The 20,374-nt window shown below is 40.7% G+C and overlaps 3 protein-coding genes across 9 annotated transcripts; 1 reads left to right on the forward strand and 2 right to left on the reverse strand.

Annotated features, from left to right (window-relative positions):
* The first annotated feature begins 1,738 nt into the window (after positions 1–1,738).
* Positions 1,739–2,356, forward strand: LOC129641445 (cytochrome c oxidase subunit 7A2, mitochondrial-like). Its single transcript, XM_055566170.1, has one exon. The coding sequence runs from the start codon at positions 1,951–1,953 to the stop codon at positions 2,200–2,202; it is 252 nt and encodes an 83-aa protein (XP_055422145.1). The 5' UTR covers positions 1,739–1,950; the 3' UTR covers positions 2,203–2,356.
* A 1,529-nt stretch (positions 2,357–3,885) lies between these two features.
* On the reverse strand, positions 3,886–19,773 carry PTHLH (parathyroid hormone like hormone). Of its 7 annotated transcripts, none has more exons than XM_055572795.1 (6): positions 18,663–19,019; positions 16,244–16,479; positions 15,889–15,912; positions 15,577–15,699; positions 8,690–9,112; positions 3,886–4,365 (listed from the first exon to the last, which is right to left on the reverse strand). In XM_055572795.1, exons 4-6 carry the CDS (start codon positions 15,675–15,677, stop codon positions 4,356–4,358), a joined length of 534 nt encoding a protein of 177 aa, XP_055428770.1. In that variant the 5' UTR covers positions 15,678–15,699; positions 15,889–15,912; positions 16,244–16,479; positions 18,663–19,019; the 3' UTR covers positions 3,886–4,355. The 7 variants fall into 7 exon arrangements, with proteins under 7 accessions (XP_055428770.1, XP_055428729.1, XP_055428748.1 ...); XM_055572754.1 differs by having other exon boundaries at positions 16,228–16,479; positions 18,663–19,017; XM_055572773.1 differs by lacking the exon at positions 18,663–19,019 and adding an exon at positions 17,715–17,826 and having other exon boundaries at positions 16,228–16,479.
* On the reverse strand, positions 16,303–16,968 carry LOC129642029 (collagen alpha-2(I) chain-like). Its single transcript, XM_055566625.1, has one exon. It carries the CDS (start codon positions 16,966–16,968, stop codon positions 16,303–16,305), a length of 666 nt encoding a protein of 221 aa, XP_055422600.1.
* Positions 19,774–20,374: the final 601 nt, after the last annotated feature.

The raw sequence follows: 20,374 nt of genomic DNA on the forward strand, positions 1-20,374 counted from the left end.
GAAAGAACTTTTACATTCTGTTCAAGGAGTGTTTCTTGAGCACCTGCTGTGTGCTAAGGCAGTGTACTAATGTAGTACATCAGTGTATATTGACTAAGACAGGGTTCCTGTCCTCAAGAAGTTCACAAAATAATAGTGAAGTAACACTGGCAACTTTGAAGGAATAGTGCTTCTCTTAAAGGATTGACACATAATAATATAATTCACAGAAGTAATATTTTCAGCCTTTGGAATCTTCATAGCTACCAATGTTTAATACCTCCTGTGAGTTGTTCAGTTGAGTCCTTAAAAGGAATTTAGCACGTGGTCATGTTTTGCTAACTGTATAATAGAATCTTTGATAGTAGTCTTACTCTTAACACCTTCTGGGTTATTAAATAAAAGGAAGTGGCCAACATTTGTGCTTGGAATGTCTTTTAACCTTTGTTTAAGGAAGAAATGATGGGTCTACTGGGAATATTTCCGGGGGAACACTTAGATCTCTCAATAAAAGTGCATGCCACAGAAGATGAACCCTCCGAATTTCGACATATTTCTCTGTCCACAGCTGGTTCTGTTTTCCCATGGACTTTGTGGCCAATGGGAAAAATAGCAGTTAAACTGTAAGGTACTCTAGAATCAAGCTCTAAATTATCCTAAAGTTAATGCCCTGTGGTGGTCTAAGTATTTCAGAATTTCTTACAAAAGGCATTAGCTTTGTTCTTTAAGCACTTTGGGCATCTTTTTAAACTGTATTTCAGAACTTCCTTAAATGACTTGACTATGAGATAAAACTAAAGTAATAATTAACTTTGTGCTTCTGGTTGGGTCCACTATACATGGTATATTAAAGAACTTTTTGAATTTTAAAAAGATTCCTTCACTTTGTCCTTGTATGGTAGTTATAGAAAGTTAAATAGCTACTTTGCTCAATAGGTGCTAAGGTTAGGTAATGGGAAGTTAAAATTAAACTCTTAACCATCAAGGTATGTGATTATGCTTTCTCCTAAGAAAAGCTTCAATTTCTCTATATTTTACAGATTGATGCTGCCTCCATTCCCAACTAATTTTTGTAACAAGAAAGGGAGATACCAATAATGATTTTATAATGTTTTCAGAACCAATAATGTCCACACTGATTTGGGTTCATCCCTTAATATAGTTCTGCACCTGTTTTACAACAATGACTAAGAAAACAGAGAGGAAAGGAATAAGGTCTTCACACATAAGTTCCACTCTTGTCTTTTGTAATTGGACTCCCCAGTGTCCATAAATGTGTCACACATAAGTTCCACTCTTGTCTTTTGTAATTGGACTCCCCAGTGTCCATAAATGTGTATTAGGAGTCTAATTAAATATCAAATTTCTGTCTGAATAAAATTTGAGGAAGGCAGTAGCAAGTTAGTAAATTCGGTTTCATTTTTTAATTTCTGAATACTTAGTCCAACTAGCCTTCATTTAAAACATTACTTAGGTCAAGCGTGAACCATGTTCACTTAGACTATAATTTGCTAAGACTTTATTTACATTCAAACACTTATTATCCTAAATTATATATTTCAGTTTTTCTTTCATAGGAAATAACAATATCAAAAAATGACTTTTTTCCACCAAAGGAATTTTTTTGCTTCTTTCATCATCCAATTCCACCACTTATGCTGTGATTTTACTCCTTATCACTGCCTGAAGACCGAAGATATGACTGAAGGTAATAAATGCATTAATAATATTTTGGTCAGAACTGATAACTATCGATTCTGCCTGTATTTTTCAGGAATAGACTATTTGTGAAGAAAAGCTTAAATATGATTTGAATCTGATGTTTCCCTGCTGTAATGTCCAGGTATTTACCAAATTAGTGTTTAAAAAACACTTTTCATGTGAATAACATAAGGATTTGGTGCAGTCTTAAGATTTAGAGTTTCAGCTGGTGGTCAGTTGTCGCGGTTGGTGGGCAGTAACTGAGCCAAGATGCTACGGAATCTTCTGGCTCTCCATCAGATTGCTAAGAGGACCATAAGTACTGCTTCACGCAGGCAGTTTGAAAATAAGGTTCCAGAGAAACAAAAGCTGTTTCAGGAGGATAATGGAATTCCAGTGCATCTGAAGGGTGGGATAGCTGATGCCCTCCTGTATAGAGCCACCATGATTCTCACAGTTGGTGGAACGGCATGTGCCATGTATGAACTGGCTGTGGCTTCATTTCCCAAGAAGCAGGATTGACTTGAATTTATCCTCCCAGCAATCAGTTGGTTCAATTCCATTCGGCTCTCTGTGGGCCAGTAATCTGATACATAACCGGGTTCTTTGGGGATCAATATTTATTGACTTGTATTAGCTGCCACCAATAAAGCAGTCTTTACCATGAAAAAAAAAATTATTAGAGTTTCAGACAGAATTTTGAAAATGTTTAATTATATCTGGTTTTAAGACTTTCCAAGCTAGTTGCTTTAGACAGGTTTAGTGTATTGGTCTTAACATCTGCATATTCCTTACAAATATCCAACAAATTCATGATTGAAGATAAGCACAGACTCTCTTGTTTGCTTACTAACATGTGTTCAGCATTCTTCTTTTAATTTTCAAATAATTTTTAAAGATTTATTTTGAATGTGGACCATTTTTAAACTCTTTGTTGAATTTGTTACAATACTGCTTCTGTTTTATGTTTTGGTATTTTGGCCACGAGGAATGTGGGACTTTAGCTCACCAGTCAGGTATCGAACATGCATCCCTTGCATTGGAAGGCAAAGTCTTAACCACTGGACCACCAGGGAAGTCCTTGGTTCAACATTCTTACCCAAAATAGTAAGATGGGTCCTGTTTTGAAGGCTGTGAGCCTCAAGTGAAATTATGAATAAGTTCAGTGTTAGAATATTCCTCCCAGAAACATTATCCTACTCATATCCAGCTCAGACTAATCTCTCCCTATGTGGTTTCCCCCTGTTTTTAAAAGTTATTAGAATTTTGGATTATCTCAGTTTCTTGAATACAGCATTTTAGTTATCTCATGTACATGTATGTATTCTCTACCCACTGGAGAGAGTGTCTTTGGGGCATTTAGAACTTTCTGGGTATCCCCCAAACATCTAACAGATTCTTAACGTGAAACTGAGCCTAAACAAATGACTTCCTATAGGCCTTCTGTTTTGCTGTGTTGTTTCTTCACTGATTAGTTCTCAGATGCAAAGAAAAAGATTCTATGGAAAGAATGTATTTGTGTTTTCATTTGAAAATAGAAGTAGAAACAACCAAGATGATATGCAAAATGGAAAGGGGATTGCATGTGGTATTACATATGTGCTGTTTGCAACCATGGTCCCTGAAAGTGGGATGTCCCAGGAAAGACATCTTCACCAGTGAAGGCTCTTTGAATTGCCACGTATCTATCTCCCAAACCTGAGTCTCTCTTCATTTACTGGTAGAAAGGTTAACCCAGGTAGAATTCTCAAGCAGCTCTTACTATTGACCAATAAGGGCAAGCTCTCTCAAATTAAACCTTACATTGGGTAAAATTACCCCTGGCCTTAAAGTTCTTGACTTCCTCTCTCCCTGTTTTTCAGCTCTGGCTAACTCTCTGGACTAAGTTTCTTTAATTTTTTTCTCCTGACTTTTCTCTGCCCTCTCCACTCTTCACTTTGAATTGGATGTACTTCATAAAATGATGCCTAGATAACTCAGCCATTCCACTGAATTGAACTTAAATATTGGACAAAATAATTAAAACCACATTTTAAGTGGTTTTAAACTAAAAGCTAATGTGAAAATGTTGGAATTTGTACCAATATAGACATATTAAACTTAAGACCATATTCAAATACAGTTAAAAATTACATCATGTTCCTTCTACTAGAAATCTTAAAGGATATATATACATATATATATAATTCACCTTCTGAGTCATGATGTAATTTAGATTATATTTTATTAGACATTCTTTACAAATTTAAAATACTGCTATTTTTACATGCACAGAGGAAAATCAGTTTGGATAATTATATTTAGGCATTCATTAAGATCAACCACAAAATAAAGACACTTTATTGTGTCATTTATCAACATACTTGATATGTATATCTAAAGTGCATTATGTTACAAAAAATATAGAAATTCAGCAGCACCAAGATACATTTACAAAATAAATACATCAGTTGACAAAATAAATTATGGTAAATGTGATAATAATAATTGGATTAGCCTTGGCAAAAAAAAAATATTCACAATAACCAATGTGCAGTTTCATAGAGCAATGGGGGAGACAGTTTTATTCCAATGCATTTACAATATTTACAGACAATAAATATTTCTAATACTTTCCACATGTTCATTATTACAGAATCCTGCAATACGTCTTCTGAAGGTCTCTGCTGAAAAATTCAATACCTCCTGCAAAGAGAAAGAAGCAAAAAAAAAAAAAAAGAGGAGAAAACAGGTTAATTTTCCTTGTAAATGAAGAGACATAAAATAAAGATGTAAATTAAGGACCATAGAAACACAATGAAAACTGATTCAGGGGACTTCTTGTAAATATCTTTCCAAAAGGTGCCTGTGGGATCTACCCAACTCTCCAGAACCCTCTGCTACAGGCAGGCTCTTTAATCTGATCTAATGATCAATGTAATACAGAAAGGAATATGGGTCTGCATTTCTAATTATACTCTGTCAGGAAAAGGAGACCCTTTGAGAATTTTCCAAAGCTGCTAACTGGCAAGTTTGGGAAGAGGAGGGATACATCTGAGAATTCAGAATAAGGCCAGGTTGTGTTATCCATCATTAAATACACCTTGCTTAGAAGTTTATTCCCCAGGGATGCCCGACAGAGGTGATGCAAAGGTTGCTTATTCTTTTCAGGTTCTCATTTGGCCAATCTCTTACTCAGATTAATGGGCTGTTGTGAGGGTTGAGTGTGTGATTTGGGGTAAATGTTAGAAGGATGAGTAATTAAAGTATGTTTGGCTGATGATTTGAGGATGAGGATATCGGTCCTTCTTCAGCTGTTCTTAAATACTAATGAATAAAATTATTTTTGGATTTTTGTTTTTGAAGCCAAAACTAAGATAGAATTGCTGCTAGTTTTTTGACTGGATCTTACGTTAGAAATTGGGAAAGCCTATTTTAAATTAGAGAATAGGAATCTATTAATTCAAAAGTACAAAATAGCAATATTTCACATCACTGTGTTTGTTTTATTACCCAGAATAAGTTTCCACTTGGGACTGACATGTTTTCTAACCCTTCTAAGCACTATAATGACAGTATTTTCAGATGTGTGTGCTTAGTTGTTCAGTTGTGTGCACTTCTTTGTGACCCCATGGACTGTAGCTTGCCAGGCTCCTCTGTCCATGGAATTCTCCAGGCAAGAACACTGGAGTGGAGAAGCCATCTCCTTCTCCAGGGGATCTTCCTGACCCAGGGATTGAACCCGGGTCTCCTACATTGCTGGCGGATTGTTTACTGTCTAAGGCACCAAGGAAGCCCATTTTAAGACTAGTGGCTTTTTCTCTGCTTCTCTCTCTGCTTTTTTCTTCTCTGTGTGTGGTCTATTTCAGGGAATACCTACTGGTGTCAAAGAAACCAACTATGGAACAACTAGGAACAACAGCTACGGAATGGAAGCAGTTGGCTGCATCACTGCATTAACAGCCAAAATTTTACATGTCAGACCTGCATGATTGTGTGACCCACCCACAAGCAAACTCTTGACAATTTAGGAATTGTATGTGCAGCTTGAAGAATGAAAAGCAAGTTTAGCATTTAGAGTGTTTTAACGTCTTAAGGAATCGACCTCTTCAAGAATTTTGTTTGGAATGAGAAAACAGCTCCTAGTAACAGAGGAAAAAAATAGTTTACTATTAAAGTTTTTAAATGGTGGGCAGATACGGATGGATGTTATGAATAAAGTCTGAAAGGCAACTGTCAAACTCAATCATTTGGGTATTGTACTGATTGTAAAATGTTTTGGTACTAAATGGCATCTAGTGAATTGTATTTAAGAGTAACACAAGCAAGGAGGGAATGAATAGCCTCTTGAACAATTTATTCCTCAGAAAGAAAGAAAAAGGAAATACATTAAAGGACTAAGGAAAAGATCTTTTAATTATATTTCACCCTGCCGGCCAGTTTGTTTGTTATCCTTCCTTCTGATTTCCCTTGGACAAAGGCATGTAGTGGGATAGTCAGGTAAAATATATACCATGACCTAAAAGTGTATGTATAAGCGTATTACTCATATGAGCATGACAACACTTTAGAGCTCTTCTGAGTGCTTAAAAGCTTTCATTTTTTTTACATCAGTGTTTACCAAGGTAAATTATATGAGTCCCACTCTATCTGGACATCTCACGTGCAACATCAAAAATTCTAAAATATAATTTCCAAAATTTAAACCTGTATATTTGCCACTGAATGGTTCATGTAAGAGGATCCATACAGTGTAGGCTCAATAGTTTCTCTTAAGAAATACCACCACGATTACATATTGTAATAAAGTTCATGGTTGCCGTATCATTAGATCTCTGAGCTCATCGCATTAATGCAAGGAGACTGAAGAGAGGATGTTAATAAAAGGTGAGTTGCTTATAAAACTTTAAAATGGTTATTCTGAAAAGATTCTATTTGGACGACAAAATTTGCATGGTCCCACATGTTCTCATCAGTACACTCCTGAATTTCCCCACTCTTGCCTACACCTCTGTTGGACTGTGGTGAGAAAATGCCAACATTGGCTGCCAAACATAAAGTGCCTTCCACGAACATCTCTCAGAACCAGGGAACAGAAAGGAGAGGCAGAAGTATTCTATTTCTTTCAGTCATAGGTGTGGATTTGATTGGGCACTGCCTAGTTTTTAGTAAATCTACTTTAACTTAGAGACAGTTTGGGGATATGAACTGACAAGGGCTGACTTTCAATTCTCCAGATACTTAAGCGCATTGCAAATTTTAAATGAATAAAATTAATTAAAACATATTTCTACTTCTGTTTATGTATATATACAAAATGGATAAAAGTAGATTTTGGCAATAAAGCCCTTGAATTAGTTATAAATATGTACAATTAGGATCATATCTAAAAATACACTGAATGTGTGCATTAAGCCAAGATTTATAGTTTGTTATCCCTTATATATCCATTAGGTATTTGCAGAATAGATCACTCACTGGGCTAAAGACTCTTCTAGTGCCACTGTCCATTGATTACTAAAGCTGCACTACTTGGCCGATGTCATTATCATTTTATATGCTTTTGAAGGATGGGTTTTGGCAATTTAACTCATATCCCCTTTGAAACATCACGCTGTTATCCAGTCTTTACCAGTCAGAGGAAAGGACTGGAGAAGGGACAGGGGACTCCTTAAATAGCAAGATCGTTAGCTGCATAGAATGCATCCTTGTGTTGTTTCCCCCTTTCTTTTAAACCCCACAGAGGGCTGTACTGGAAAGTAAAAAACGAAAAGATCCCATCAGCGGAAATGCAGAGGTAAAGAGCAGCACCAGCACAGTGCTGGCCTAAGTGTCAAGAAAGGAAGTGAAGCCAGTTCTGAGCGCCACCACTCCCCGTTGCCAGGTCTGCTCAGCTGCTTTTCCTGTGGAAGGCTTTGGTTTTCAAATCGTATTCTAAACTGAGATGAATACTTACCCCCTTTTTGCCTCACAGAAACACACATACTTAGATAGAGAGATGGATGAATGGATGATAGAGCCAGAATGAAATCTCAAAGCACGTAAACAATAATGAGCTGCGATTTACTGAGCATTTACTCTATGACAGGCATTTAACCCATGTAATCTCATTTAATCTTCACCTGACCCATTGAGGTTGGCACAAGTACCATCTTCATTTTACAGAAGAGGAAATCTGTCTTGAAAGACTAAGGTTGTGAATGTCAATAAATTCAGACCCAAGACTTGAACTTAAGGGTTTCTGGCTCCAAAGTTTGTGAATGTGAACAGCTGCGAGCTAAGGATAAACAAGCCTCATAGATGTGGTTTTATTATTCCTACTACAAAACCCTATAGAAAGTATCTCAACTTGTCAGTGGACAAATAGGTACCTGAGAAAAACTTATGTCCTTCCCAATCTTTACTTAGAAATTTTCAGAAATCATAATTTTTGTTTCATGAACTGGTAGAAAACAGAGTTAAATTCAATTAAGTAAATTCAAAGTCTGTGTGTAAAAATTTAAATTTAATCACATGAAAATAAATTTAATTTTTAATTAAATAAGTTTATTTGTTCATGGTAGGATATTTTTCTGTAGTGTTTGTAGATCATATCAAAGCCTTTCTTTTTTTTTCCCCCCCTTGAAGGGAAAAAAAAAGAAAGAAAAAAGAAAAATAATCATAAAGTTCAACTTAGTATAAGAGTGGGGTAAATAAATACAGTTCTCTAACAAATGGTTAAAGTGCACAAGCTTCTAAAGCTTGAGGAAAAAGATAAAAGTTGTTAGTAGAGTATTAAAGGATTGGTATTGGGGTTTGCTGGTGGAGAAAGAAGCAAGTGATTAAACCCCTTGTGTGTTGAGGGGCTTGGAGGACATTGCCTTAAGGCAGGCAATATTCTGAGCCATCTTGGTTTTGTAAGCTTTTTAAAGCGCGTGATGGACCGAGGCACAGATAGGAGATTCTAGGTCTGTGCAAGTCAGGGTAGAATGGAGTCTCCACACTGTACTTGGGACACCGAGGAGGGGCTAGGGGCCGGGAAGCTGGTTACCGTGAGTTGAGCTCCAGCGATGTTGCGGAGATGTCAGATAGGTAGTCCTCTTCCAGCCCAGTCCCAGCCACGCCCGAGGTCAGCCAGGCCGACCGAGTTCGCCGTTTCTTCTTTTCCTGCTCCTTGCGTTTTCCAGGCTTGCTTTTCTTTTTCTTGCCAGGCGTCTTCAGTGGCTGCTCTTTGTATGTCTCCACCTTGTTAGTTTCCTGAGTCAGGTATTTGCCCTCATCATCAGACCCAAATCGGACGGGGTGGTTCTTGGTGTTGGGAGCAGGCTTGGAGTTGGGGGACACCTCCGAGGTAGCTCTGATTTCGGCTGTGTGAATTTCCGCGATCAGATGGTGGAGGAAGAACCGACGCCTTAAGTCTTGGATGGACTTCCCCTTGTCATGGAGGAGCTGGTGCTCAGACACAGCCCTTTTGCTGTAAAGAGAAAAGAGCAGGAGAGGAAGAAGACAGTGACAGTTTAATATCTGACCGAGACCACAAAGACGTGGGGAAGGCCTTTGAATGGTCTAGTTGGTCCCACAAGCCAAGCTAGAGGGCTGCAAGCTGGCTGAGCAGGGAAGGGAGAGATGGGAAGAGAAGAGCCGGCCTTTAGGAGGCTTCAGAAGCCTAAGTCCCAGCTGTGCTGCTCCCCAGGTCAGTGACCTTGCTGAGAACATGAACATTCTTGGGCCCCTGCGGCCCCATCTTTTTAAAAAGATCAGATTCTACAATGTCTATACTCCCTTCTCAATTTAAAATATTAAGCATCATTGTTTTAAAAATATGGACAGAAACCACTGAGCTTCTTTTCATGGTTTTTGGAGCTGTGTTGCTATGCTATGGTTTTTCCAGTGGTCATGTATGGATGTGAGAGTTGGACTGTGAAGAAGGCTGAGCACCGAAGAATTGATGTTTTTGAACTGTGGTGTTGGAGAAGACTCTTGAGAGTCCCCTGGACTGCAAGGAGATCCAACTCGTCCATTCTGAAGATCAGCCCTGGGATTTCTTTGGAAGGAATGATGCTAAAGCTGAAACTCCAGTACTTTGGCCACCTCATGTGAAGAGTTGACTCATTGGAAAAGACTCTGATGCTGGGAGGGATTGGGGGCAGGAGGAGAAGGGGACGACAGAGGATGAGATGGCTGGATGGCATCACCGACTCGATGGATGTGAGTCTGAGTGAACTCCGGGAGTTGGTGATGGACAGGGAGGCCTGGCGTGCTGCGATTCATGGGGTCGCAAAGAGTCGGACACGACTGAGCAACTGAACTGAACTGGGGAAATAAAGCGTCCTGGTCTGGGAAACAAAAAGGTGGCTGATTTCCCCGAAGTACTCATTCCAGGCATACATGTGCATGAGCGAGTGTGCATACATGTGCACGAGCAGGCGTACATGCACACACACTGATCCCCACTTAAGAAAATAATAATAATATTGAATCTCAAAGAACAGCAAGCTCTACTAGTAAAAGCAAACAAAGTCTGAAGGATGAAGTGAGCTGTGAAGTCTGTCTAGGAAACCACCTGACTAACACACTGAATTTGGACATGATTGATATTAGACTATAGGCTACCAAGAACCTATATATGAAGGCCAACCGTCAGAGCATGCATATTTTTCTGTAAAGTAGTGGGTGGTCTCTTTAAAATGGCTGTCTTTGTGTGTTTAAGTGAGATCATTCTATTTCCTCTGTGCATCATTTTTCTTTTTAATTTAGAATTTCAAACGTATTATCCTTAGGGCTTAATTAAGAAATTCCCTTTTCTATTTGTTCTTTGTCCTAGAAATATCTCTGGGCAAAAATATGAAGTGGTTTTTCTATTAAACAACACTCTAATGAAAATATAGTGAAAAGAATAATTTTCTATCAGTCTTTTTAGATGACACCCTGACTCTTGCTTAAACGTCCATTCATGTATTCTTTTATTATTCTGTATGTATTAACCAAATTTAAGAATTACATACATGAAGCAGTCATATTATATCTGCTACAACCACACTTTACATAACTTGAATTTCTACCATTGAAATAACCCTCCAAAGTGGCTCATTTTCAAAAGTTTCTGAAGGCATTTCACAGGGCTGGATCCTGTGTATTTTCCCTCCCCAACACAATGATAGATTTATCTGGTCTCTTATTACTTTCATTGATACAACTTATTTAACTCTTCAGAGAAATATGAGAATAAACAAAACTCTTCATTTTACAGATGGGGAAAGTGAAGTTCAGAGATTAAAGGCTTCACACTTGCTACTTCCCTGGTGGCTCAGATGGTAAAGCATCTGTCTACAATGCGGGAGACCTGGGTTCGATCCCTGGGTCGGGAAGATTCCCTGGAGAAGGGAAATGGCAACCCACTCCAGTACTCTTGCCTAGAAAATCCCATGGACGGAGCCTGGTGTCCATGGGATTGCAAAGAATCAGACACGACTGAGCGACTTCACTTCACTTCACGTGATAACAGGCAGAACCAGGGCACTCCAAAGATGATGTCTTCTGATTCTAAAACCAAGATTGTTTTCCAACTTCCCCAACCCTTTCTCTTACTGACGTGTATATTGAGGAAACTAGAAGGGAAGGGCATAGAATAAAGAGTCTGTGTTAGGAACCATGGCAATGGGCAAATAGACAGCAATTTATACACTTCCTAGAAGACTGAGCTTGTTGTCTTAAGTACATTTTCATCACCAAAATAAAGAACCAGGATTTCTAGAGTCTGGATTATCACTGAGGGAACAACAGACTGTCTAGTTATATTGTCAATCCAAGAAGAGGAAACCACGGAAGCTGTCATTATTTCTCAGACGTTATAGCCAGAATACCAGCTCTCTTTCAGCATTTTAGTTGTATGCACTGACTTTAAGCCATGTAGCTTGTGCAAAAAAGACATGACTTAATGGAAAGGAATTTAACAGGAACCTGGTTTAAATGAGGCATGAAGGAGTCTCTCTTCCTTTTGGAAGGTGCCACATGTGACCAGATTAAAATTCACTTACTTTGTGGCAATAGTTAGTATCCTGGAAACTTTTAGTGACCTACATGGAGGCTTTGCTACAATAGATTTATATAGTCTAATAATGGTTTTAAAGAACAGGACCAATACACTTACATGTTTCATAAGTATTACACTTTCATAAGTATCTCTTAGCAAAATGTCAAGTTAAAAAGAAGTTCTTACACGTGATCATTTTTACTATCTGGAGCTTTTATTACATTCTCAATTCCTGGCAGATAGCCACTCATCTGTATTGCTCTCCAAATGTATAACACAGCCCATTCTAGCTTACCTTGAAGCCAGACTTTTAATAGTTGGTCTGTTCTAATCAATTCTCCGTTGCTCATGCCTCCTCTGACTGGCACATATGCCTGTCATCCTGGCTAGCCTGTTGTGTGAGTCACAGTGCCTTCCTAGCTCGGGCACTTCACTTTCCCAGGATGGTTCTCATGGGAAATGGAGTGAGCATTCTATCCTTCTGTTTTACAAAAAGCCTACAATATGGTACAACTTTGTCTAGTTTAAAATAGTACATCTCTTGCTGAGGTACAAAGCTTCATTCTGCCTTTGGTGGGTAATTATTAATATAGTAGAAAATACAGATTTTCTTAAATGCCAAATCTGAAATGCTGTAGCATAATTTACTTACTAGTTCAAAGACTTCTGCATTCAAAATATTGTGAAGAATAACTTTCTGGTTGAGCAACTACATTAGAGGATCAGGAATAGCATAGTATCTATACTGTCAACAAGGAATCAGGTCCATGGAGTGTTCTATTTATTTTCCAAATAAGACATTAACTGAGCCAAAAGTAAATGACTAGCATGTACAAACTAGATGTACACAGCTGGTGGGCAATTCCTTCCAAGAGGGAGGCTTTCACTTTAGATAATTCTGAAGTACTTAAGTTGTAAATATGGCATCAATAATAGTCTGTTACTTTGTATATCTGTACACATTATATAGCACAGTGGTCCACATGGTATTTATTACATCCCCAACATGGAAAAACAAGTGTCCTGCGTTCACAGTTTCCTTTGATTATTATTTTAAAAAATGAAAAAATGTGAAGGAAATGCTTAACCTCTAAATTCAGTCAAAATATAGCTTTTCTGTCTTTAAAAATCACTCTCTAGGGAGTTTTTGGGGAAGAAGATTAAATTTCTAAGGAGCTCTCAAGGAACACAGGGAATAGCTGGAGTGACGGGAATTCCTTTTTTCAGCACAGGAAGAGGCAGCATGCTCATGCTGATGCTAGGCTCCTAAGAGGAAGAAGTCTGGGTTTGAGAAGAAAAGTTCTGTGGTCCATGGAAGAGTCAGGGTCAGGGTGTTAGAGTTAAGATGACTCATCAGAAGTCCCTTCCAACCCAAATGACTCAGTCAGAAGTTATGCTTTTCATTAAGTGGAAGAGACCCAGTCTGGCTCCTAAGCACATCAGTCAGTATGTTTTAGGTTTCTGAATCTGCTGGGGTTCTCTAACTAAAACACAGAGACTGTCACCTGCCAAAAGCCCTGTTCATCTGGACGAGAATGTCCATAGGTCTCCAACTAGTGGCTCAGATGGTAAAGAATCCACCTGCAATCCAGGAGAACCAGGTTTGATCACTGGGTTGGGAAGATCCCCTGGAGATCTTCAACCTGGCAACCTACTCCAGTATTCATGCCTAGGAAATCCCATGGACAGAGGAGCCCGGTGGACTATAGTCCATGGGATCGCAAAGAGTCGGACACGACTGAGGAACTAACACAGCCTCACTGAGTAAAGTCCTTTTAGACTCACAGGTCCAGAAGATTCACAACTTATATTGCCATGGCCTGGGAATTGTTACTGTTGTAGTAGTTTCCTCTCCTTTAAAAGTTAGCCCTTTTTTAGCAAACGTCTAAAGCAGTTTTCCTAATACTTGGTGTGAAAAGTAATTGGGGGGTAATATGATTTGATTATATGTTAAAAATTTCTTTTAAGATACTATGCTGATTTATTGTAATAGCAGACTAATGTTTTGTCTAGCACACAAAAACGTACTGTTACTTGGCAATAATGCAAAAATAAATGACTTGTTTTTTTTTTAAAGAACTCCATTTGGCTGTAATAATTTGATGAAACATGTTTATCTGCTGATGATTTCAGCCTCCATGAAAAGCCATGGCTGTAATGTGATGATCTATTAGCCATTAACTATAAGAATGTTTTGTGGTAGTTTTATAACCATGTGCTGAGTGTGAGTGTTTAACTGCAATATTATATTTCACCCACAAACAAAACTATAACAGAGACTCTGGCTGCTAAGTGGTTTCTGATGTGTATTTTGCAAGGTGCAACAAGGAAAGAGTTAAAAATAGCCTCTAGAACTAACTTAGCACCATTTTAATGCCATAACTGTAGATTTAATCATGGTCGATTTACTGTTTCTCAAAAGAGAAAACAGGTATTTCTTAAGCAACTGTAAAGAAAAAAAAAATTGGCTCTGTTCCAAGACAGTATTTCTTGGCCAAATAAATACAGTATTTAAGAGTGCTTTTAAAATTTTAGGCTTCATTTATATTTATATATGGATTTTACATAACTGAATTAAATATGAGTCTCAAAATGAGCAAATAATCTGAAGACAATTTCCAGAAATACATCAGCAATATCTTGATTTGAAGAATACAATGCAGCTTTATCTTCAGTACAACGTTCTACACAATTTGCCTTAGGAGATTCATAATAGATTTTCATTTCGGTGCCAAGGTTCAGACATGTCTAAGATAATTTCATTTAAGGATTTTCTGCTTTAATAATAATAGACCAAGGGCACATATAAAAAGTTGCCTTTTGGTACACCCTTGGGAATTTACAAGGAAGCACCGGGAACCTGATTGTAAATATTAGATATTGCTATTTTTATTGTTACTGTAAAAGTTCCCCTTAATTCCTTCACCAGAGGCAAACTCGTCTCAGTTCTCAAACTTTCTGGTTTTCCCATCCTGGACACTCAGAGTACAGCTTAAAGATCACCCAAAGATGGTATTACATACATTCATAAACTGCTGGGCCCAACGGATTATGAAGCTAGTGTTACTTTCCCACTTTTCCAAATTTTCAGTCACACAACATGGTGCTATTTCTCTGGTGAGCTTTGATGTATGATTAAAGTCAAAATTATCCTTAAAGAATCACCAAATGAGAATGCCAAGATAACAGATTTTCCGTCTACAATGCAAATATTTGACTGCAGATTAAAGAGCTGTTAGCAATAATTCCAAGGGGGGGGGAAAAGCTTCCACGCCTAATACTCATTTTGGAACCGAGCACTCTAGCGTTCTTAAACCGTATCAATACCGATGTTGGAGTTGTGCCATTGCAAAGTTGTTACTACTTCATTATATAATATGCCTACATTATGTAATGTGGTCCGTTTTATATGCTTAAAATTATGTCATTCATAATAAAATTAGATGTAAAGTTTTTGCTTTTCACACAAAACCTGCCACCCACATTCAGTGTGTACGTATACAAGTGCACACACACAGACGTATGCCGCCTGGATACCTCAGCTTCCTGCGAGTTCTTAAGCTTTTTGCAGTCCTCAGGGTTTCAGAATCTTCCCAGGTTCTGAAAATAACCCTTTTCTCTCAGTAGAAGAGATTTTGCTAGAGGGGAATCAGTAAATCGCACCCTCTCATGGAAACACATGAAAGTTGTCTTTTGCCTGTCTCCCGCTGAGGTTTTACCCTGTTCTCCCGCCGGCTTTGAGGACCCGGGCTCAGGTCCGGGCAGGTAGCGGATCTTGCCGCTCTATAAGCCGGGCGAAGAGCATCATGACCGCGGAGGGCCCTCGGCAGCGCCCCAGCCTGGTGACCTCTCCCTTTGGCCTCCCCAGCCCTCACCCGGCGCCCTGGGGAGGATCGGGCACTTACAGTCGGCGGCCGAGCTCCTCCACCGAGCGCCCGCAGGAGGGCACCGAGTAGCTCAGCAGGAACACCGCGACGCTCCATTGCTGAACTAGCCTCCACAGCATCGTATCCTCTCGCTCTGGGGACCTGCAACGGAGAGGAAAGGGGCCCAAAGTGTCAGTCTGGCACCTCCATCTCCCCGCACAACCCCGCTGCCCCCCTTCAGCCTGCTCTTAGAGAGCTTCTTCCACTTCAAGGGCATCTCCCAAGTTGCAAAGAAAAAAAAAAAAAAAACACACACAAAAAAAACTTTCACTGGAGTCTCCCGGCACTTACTTATTTAGGAATCAGCTACTCCAACTGTGTTTTTTCCACACCACACAGGCAAAAAAGGGACCGAAAAAAGGGGAAGAAAAGAAAAAATCAGAGGCGCCTCCTCCGAAATAATAACCGCAATGAAATGGTTTTATATACGTATCAATGATGAGCAACGTGTTTACACGTCTCCCATAGCAATGTCTAATTAATCTGGCCGGCAGTATCCGGGGTTCGGGGAGCAGGGCTAACTCCTTTCTAAAAAACAGAAGGAAGTTTCCCGCTCCGAAGTCCGCTTCTTTGCGAACTAGGCCGGCTTGTTTCAGAGCCACTTGTAGCGAGACCCGCATATATATATACCTAGCTGTCTGTCTACCTCCTCTGGTGGGCTGGTTGCTTCCGGAAAGTTGACTCCACACACCCTGAGAACAAGTTTTAAGTGCGTGTGTCGTCTATCAGGAGGGCCAGGTGGCGGCGAGGGCGGGTTACCAGCTGCGCAGAGGGGCGGCGGCGGCCCCGCTTCACGGCCGGGGAGGCATGCTGGCCGGGCGGTGCAGGTTGGAAGCGAGTTGAAAGCCGAGCTGGGCAATGTTCACACGCTCTCAGGGAAACCTGCCGGAGAAGTGAGCAAGTCGCAAAGAGGTGGCGCCCTAGGAACGCGCGCGGGCCGAGAGAGGGCGCGGGCGCGCGGGGGGCGGGGGCGGCGACCCGAGCGGGCCCAGCTGGGCCCGAGCGAGCCGAGGGGAGCCCAGAGCTGGGAACGTCCCGCCGGCGGCCCGGAGCCCCTCTCCTACCCCAGCCCCGCCGCCCCCGGCGCTGCCCCGAGCTCGGCCGAACCCCACCCCGGAGCGCTGGCCCCGCCGCGCTGTCCCGGGACCGGGGGCGAATCCGCACGTTCCCGCCCGGTCCCTCCGGCCCGGGACTCCTCGGCGGATCAGCCAGCGCAAGTCCTGAGGGCGTGCGGACCTCCCGGGGGCAGCCACGACCCCCGGCGCGCAGCTGCAGCCGAGTCCCGCGGGACGCGCGGGCGCCCAGGCCGCCGGGGGCGGTCGGCAAGGAAGAGGCCGAGGAGCCGGGGCGGAGAGCCGGGGCGCCCGGCATCCTCGGCGGGGAGGTCGCGGGCCTCGGGCCAGTGCCTTACAGGAGCCCTAAGCCCGCCTGGGGGGCTCGGGAAGAGCGGTGGGAACCCTCCTCCCCCGTCCTTTCCTGGAAGAAGCTGAGTGGGGAGCCTTGGCTAAGGATGGGGGAATCCTTCGCTTAGAATGGTAAAAATGGTTTCAGACTTCAGGTCGAGATGGCATTTATAAGTGTCTCAGTACAGCTGAGGACTTCTGGAGCCCGTCCAAGCAAGCCCGCTCACAGGATGGAGACCCCGTTTTGAATTGCGGAGGGGGACCGACACTCCTGCGGAGCGCACACGAGCGTCAGGAGTAGAACCCACCCTTTCCCTGCCGATAACCTACTGTCCCCCGCACCCCCCTCCCGCGTCCCCTGTTACATATTCTAGTATGTCTATCCGTGTCGCTTCAGCCCGCAGAAGCAGCGGGACTATTGCTCTAAGCCGCTATGCCTCGGAAAAGCGAAGGGAAAGCAGGGGGTTCTTCCTTAAACTGTTGGGCGGGGAAGAAGGACTGCTCTGAATTACCGGGCAGTATCATCTAGGGAGGGCTTGCAGCGGATGTGAATGCCCGCCCAACGGACTCAGTTCTATCTTTCGGAAATGAACCCGAGTGGTTGGGAACCATTCAAGAGATGTTTGTCTTCGAGACAGACAATCCCACTGGTAGGTTTTAATACTCTGTAGAAGGCTAGTGTGACTTAGAGATGTGAGATGATTTGAGCCTGACCTTTATCAAGCCTGGCTTTCTGGCTGATGCTCCACAAATTTCACCAAGTTTGGGTGAAATAGCGCCCTCTCACTGACCCTCTTTAATCTCTGCTCCGTTTCCCCACCATCAGCTGCCAGCTAACTAGCTTTATCAAACATTTGCTACTTAAGTTGGGTGGGTGTCACCCCTTCTCAGAAGCTGCTATCTCCCTCATTTGATTGCTTTAAGCTTCACACTTAAAAAAAAAAAAAAAAAAAAAAACAACTTGGCTTCCTCCAGCTTAAAAAAAAAAAACTGGGAATTTCCACAACTTCCCTTGAACGTTTAAGAATTTCTAAATGTTAGACCTGTTTGCAAGGCATGAAAAGATGAAGTATCAGCACTCAGAAATGTTAATCTTTGAACATCTAACACTTTCTGATTTATAATAAATTCTTTCAAAAAGGACGCAGAAGCCTTAATGTAATCGTTAGATCTGAAGGGGGGGGAATCTGTAAAAAAGTAAATCACAAATGAGCTATTTAATACTTGCAAGTTGTTTAACATTAAAATGATAATATTTGCTTCCACAATAAAAAACCCAGAGGTGCTTAGCCAAGTTTCAAACTATCCAGGCTTTAAAAAGTCAACCCTCTCCCAATAAAAGGTTAAAACAAAAATCAGATTGAAAATATTAAATCACTTATGCTGTAAATAAATTCATTATATTCTCATAACATTATAAATTAAAGACTGGCTTCAATAGACTGCTTTGATTTATGTTGCTTTTTCTACTAATTAAACAAAATTGACCTCCCTCCCTCTCCCCCCACCCCCAACACTTTTCTGGTGTTAATGGCAAAACATCTATCAAATATTTTTAGAATTTCCTCTCCTCTACAAAAAAAGAAAATATAGACACAGGAAAAATAAATAGTCTTTATATACTTGAAATACCAAAGCTTTCCTCATAATTTATTACTTTACCTTTTCCTTGATTTACAGTCTTCTCTGCTTCTCTGGCCAAAGGAGGGAGATCTTTGCAGCAGTCTCTTCCAGAAATAATTTTTTTGTTTTGTTCTTCAAAAAAGTAAAATTAAGTCTTAAATGAATTAAAAATTTCCTGTAAGGAGACTTCTGTTCTCACTCAAGGCAATTATTAGAAAGCAGGTCCGTCTTCTAAAGCAGCCCTGTGTATCACTCAGAGTTGAGATTCTCTTCAAATATACCCTCAATATATACCTTTCTGAGAAGGATATTTTTCTGACATCATAATCTAGTTCCCAATATAATTGAATAACCTTTATGGTAATGCTGAAGACACATGACTGAAATGAGATGACTCCACACTACTGGCTGTTTTTTTTTTTTTTTTTTTTTTTTAAGGCTTAGGAATAGAAGATGTGCCAACAGAGCCTGAATGTTTGCTTAGGCCTTGTATCACATAAATGCACCTTAGCAAAGGAGGATTTGAAGTCCAGACTTTAATCTGAAGCCTTGCCATGTGAAGACAGTTTAGCTTGTGAGACCTACACCTACATGAATGCCTAGCCCATGAGCAAGCCCCAGACTTCCATCTTCCCATCTCCAATGGCAACATAATATCCCAATTTTAAAAAGAGATGTTCTAAATTTCTAGGTGTTCTTTTCTCTTAAATTCATGTTTACATAACCAGTTGATGTCTATCTCTAGAGATATCTTCTCTTGCAATTTAGGGGGAAAAAACCTCTAGCATTTATGTTTAGCTTCCTTATCTTTCTTCCATTTTTCCTCCCAGGTTCAAACAAGCAAACAAATAAACATTCAAATGAAAAAAAGGTAGCTTAAACTCTTTAAAAGTGCACCTGGGCTCAGAAATTCCCTTCTTATCACTAATAAACATGCAAATGTAACATTTGCCAATTTCCAAGTTATATCTCTCAAATCCTATGAAACTGAACAACACAATGCATCCTTTCTTTTCTCTCTTTGTTTGCATAAAGAAGTTTGCATAATTAGCTCAAGTAAAATTATCATTTGATCACACTAGAACATGGTTCAAATCACTTTGAACTATGGCCTGGATTAGGATTTGAGATCTGACCTCTAGGTAGCAAGAACCTAGAGGAAAGTTTAAAGTAATGCCTTTAAATCCCCAAAAGGGGCAGGAAAGGGTGTGTTTTATTACTAAATCTCCTTATAGATGAGGATAGGACTCAAACTAGGCTGTCTTTATAAGAACAGGACTGGCTGATGGCAGGGAGAGGGCTGCCTCAGAGAGAAGTGCCTAGACACCATCAAGCTGATGGGTTTCTCTTAGTGGCAAAGTGGGTCTCACACCTTCCTGGTCTTTCCCTACTTTTTGGGCAATGTTCAGCTTTCCCCAGACAGGACCAGAAAGCTCATGGGTAAGGCAGTTTTCCCAGAGGGCGCAAGCCAATGTGAGATGAGCAGGTCTGTAAGAAAGGGGTTCTCTGACAAGTTCTCCAAGGTCAAGTACTGGTGCAACCTCCCAAACCCATGACCATCAAAACATGAATGAGAAAGAGTCTTCCAGCTAGGGATGGAGACTGTGTGGGAGAGAGAAAGAGAGAGAGACGGGGAGAGAGAAAATGGTTGTGTAGTGCGAGAGTCCTGCTCTCTTGGACTGATGCTCACTAAATGCCCCTGGCTGGGCCCAGCTCTGTCTCCCAGAAGCAGGCAGCTCTGGACTTGGACA

This window comes from Bubalus kerabau, chromosome 1 (assembly GCF_029407905.1).
Source record: "Bubalus kerabau isolate K-KA32 ecotype Philippines breed swamp buffalo chromosome 1, PCC_UOA_SB_1v2, whole genome shotgun sequence".
In the NCBI taxonomy this organism is placed as follows: domain Eukaryota; kingdom Metazoa; phylum Chordata; class Mammalia; order Artiodactyla; family Bovidae; genus Bubalus; species Bubalus kerabau.

Bases quoted from the DNA above. Each gene is read 5' to 3' on its own strand.
- LOC129641445 (XM_055566170.1), top strand. From the start codon at position 1,951: ATGCTACGGAATCTTCTGGCTCTCCATCAGATTGCTAAGAGGACCATA.
- PTHLH (XM_055572806.1), bottom strand. From the start codon at position 15,677: ATGCTGTGGAGGCTAGTTCAGCAATGGAGCGTCGCGGTGTTCCTGCTG. The intron at 9,113-15,576 runs GTAAGTGCCCGA...TTCTCTTTACAG, and splicing joins GAGGAGCTCGGCCGCCGACT to CAAAAGGGCTGTGTCTGAGC.
- LOC129642029 (XM_055566625.1), bottom strand. From the start codon at position 16,968: ATGCCGGGCGCCCCGGCTCTCCGCCCCGGCTCCTCGGCCTCTTCCTTG.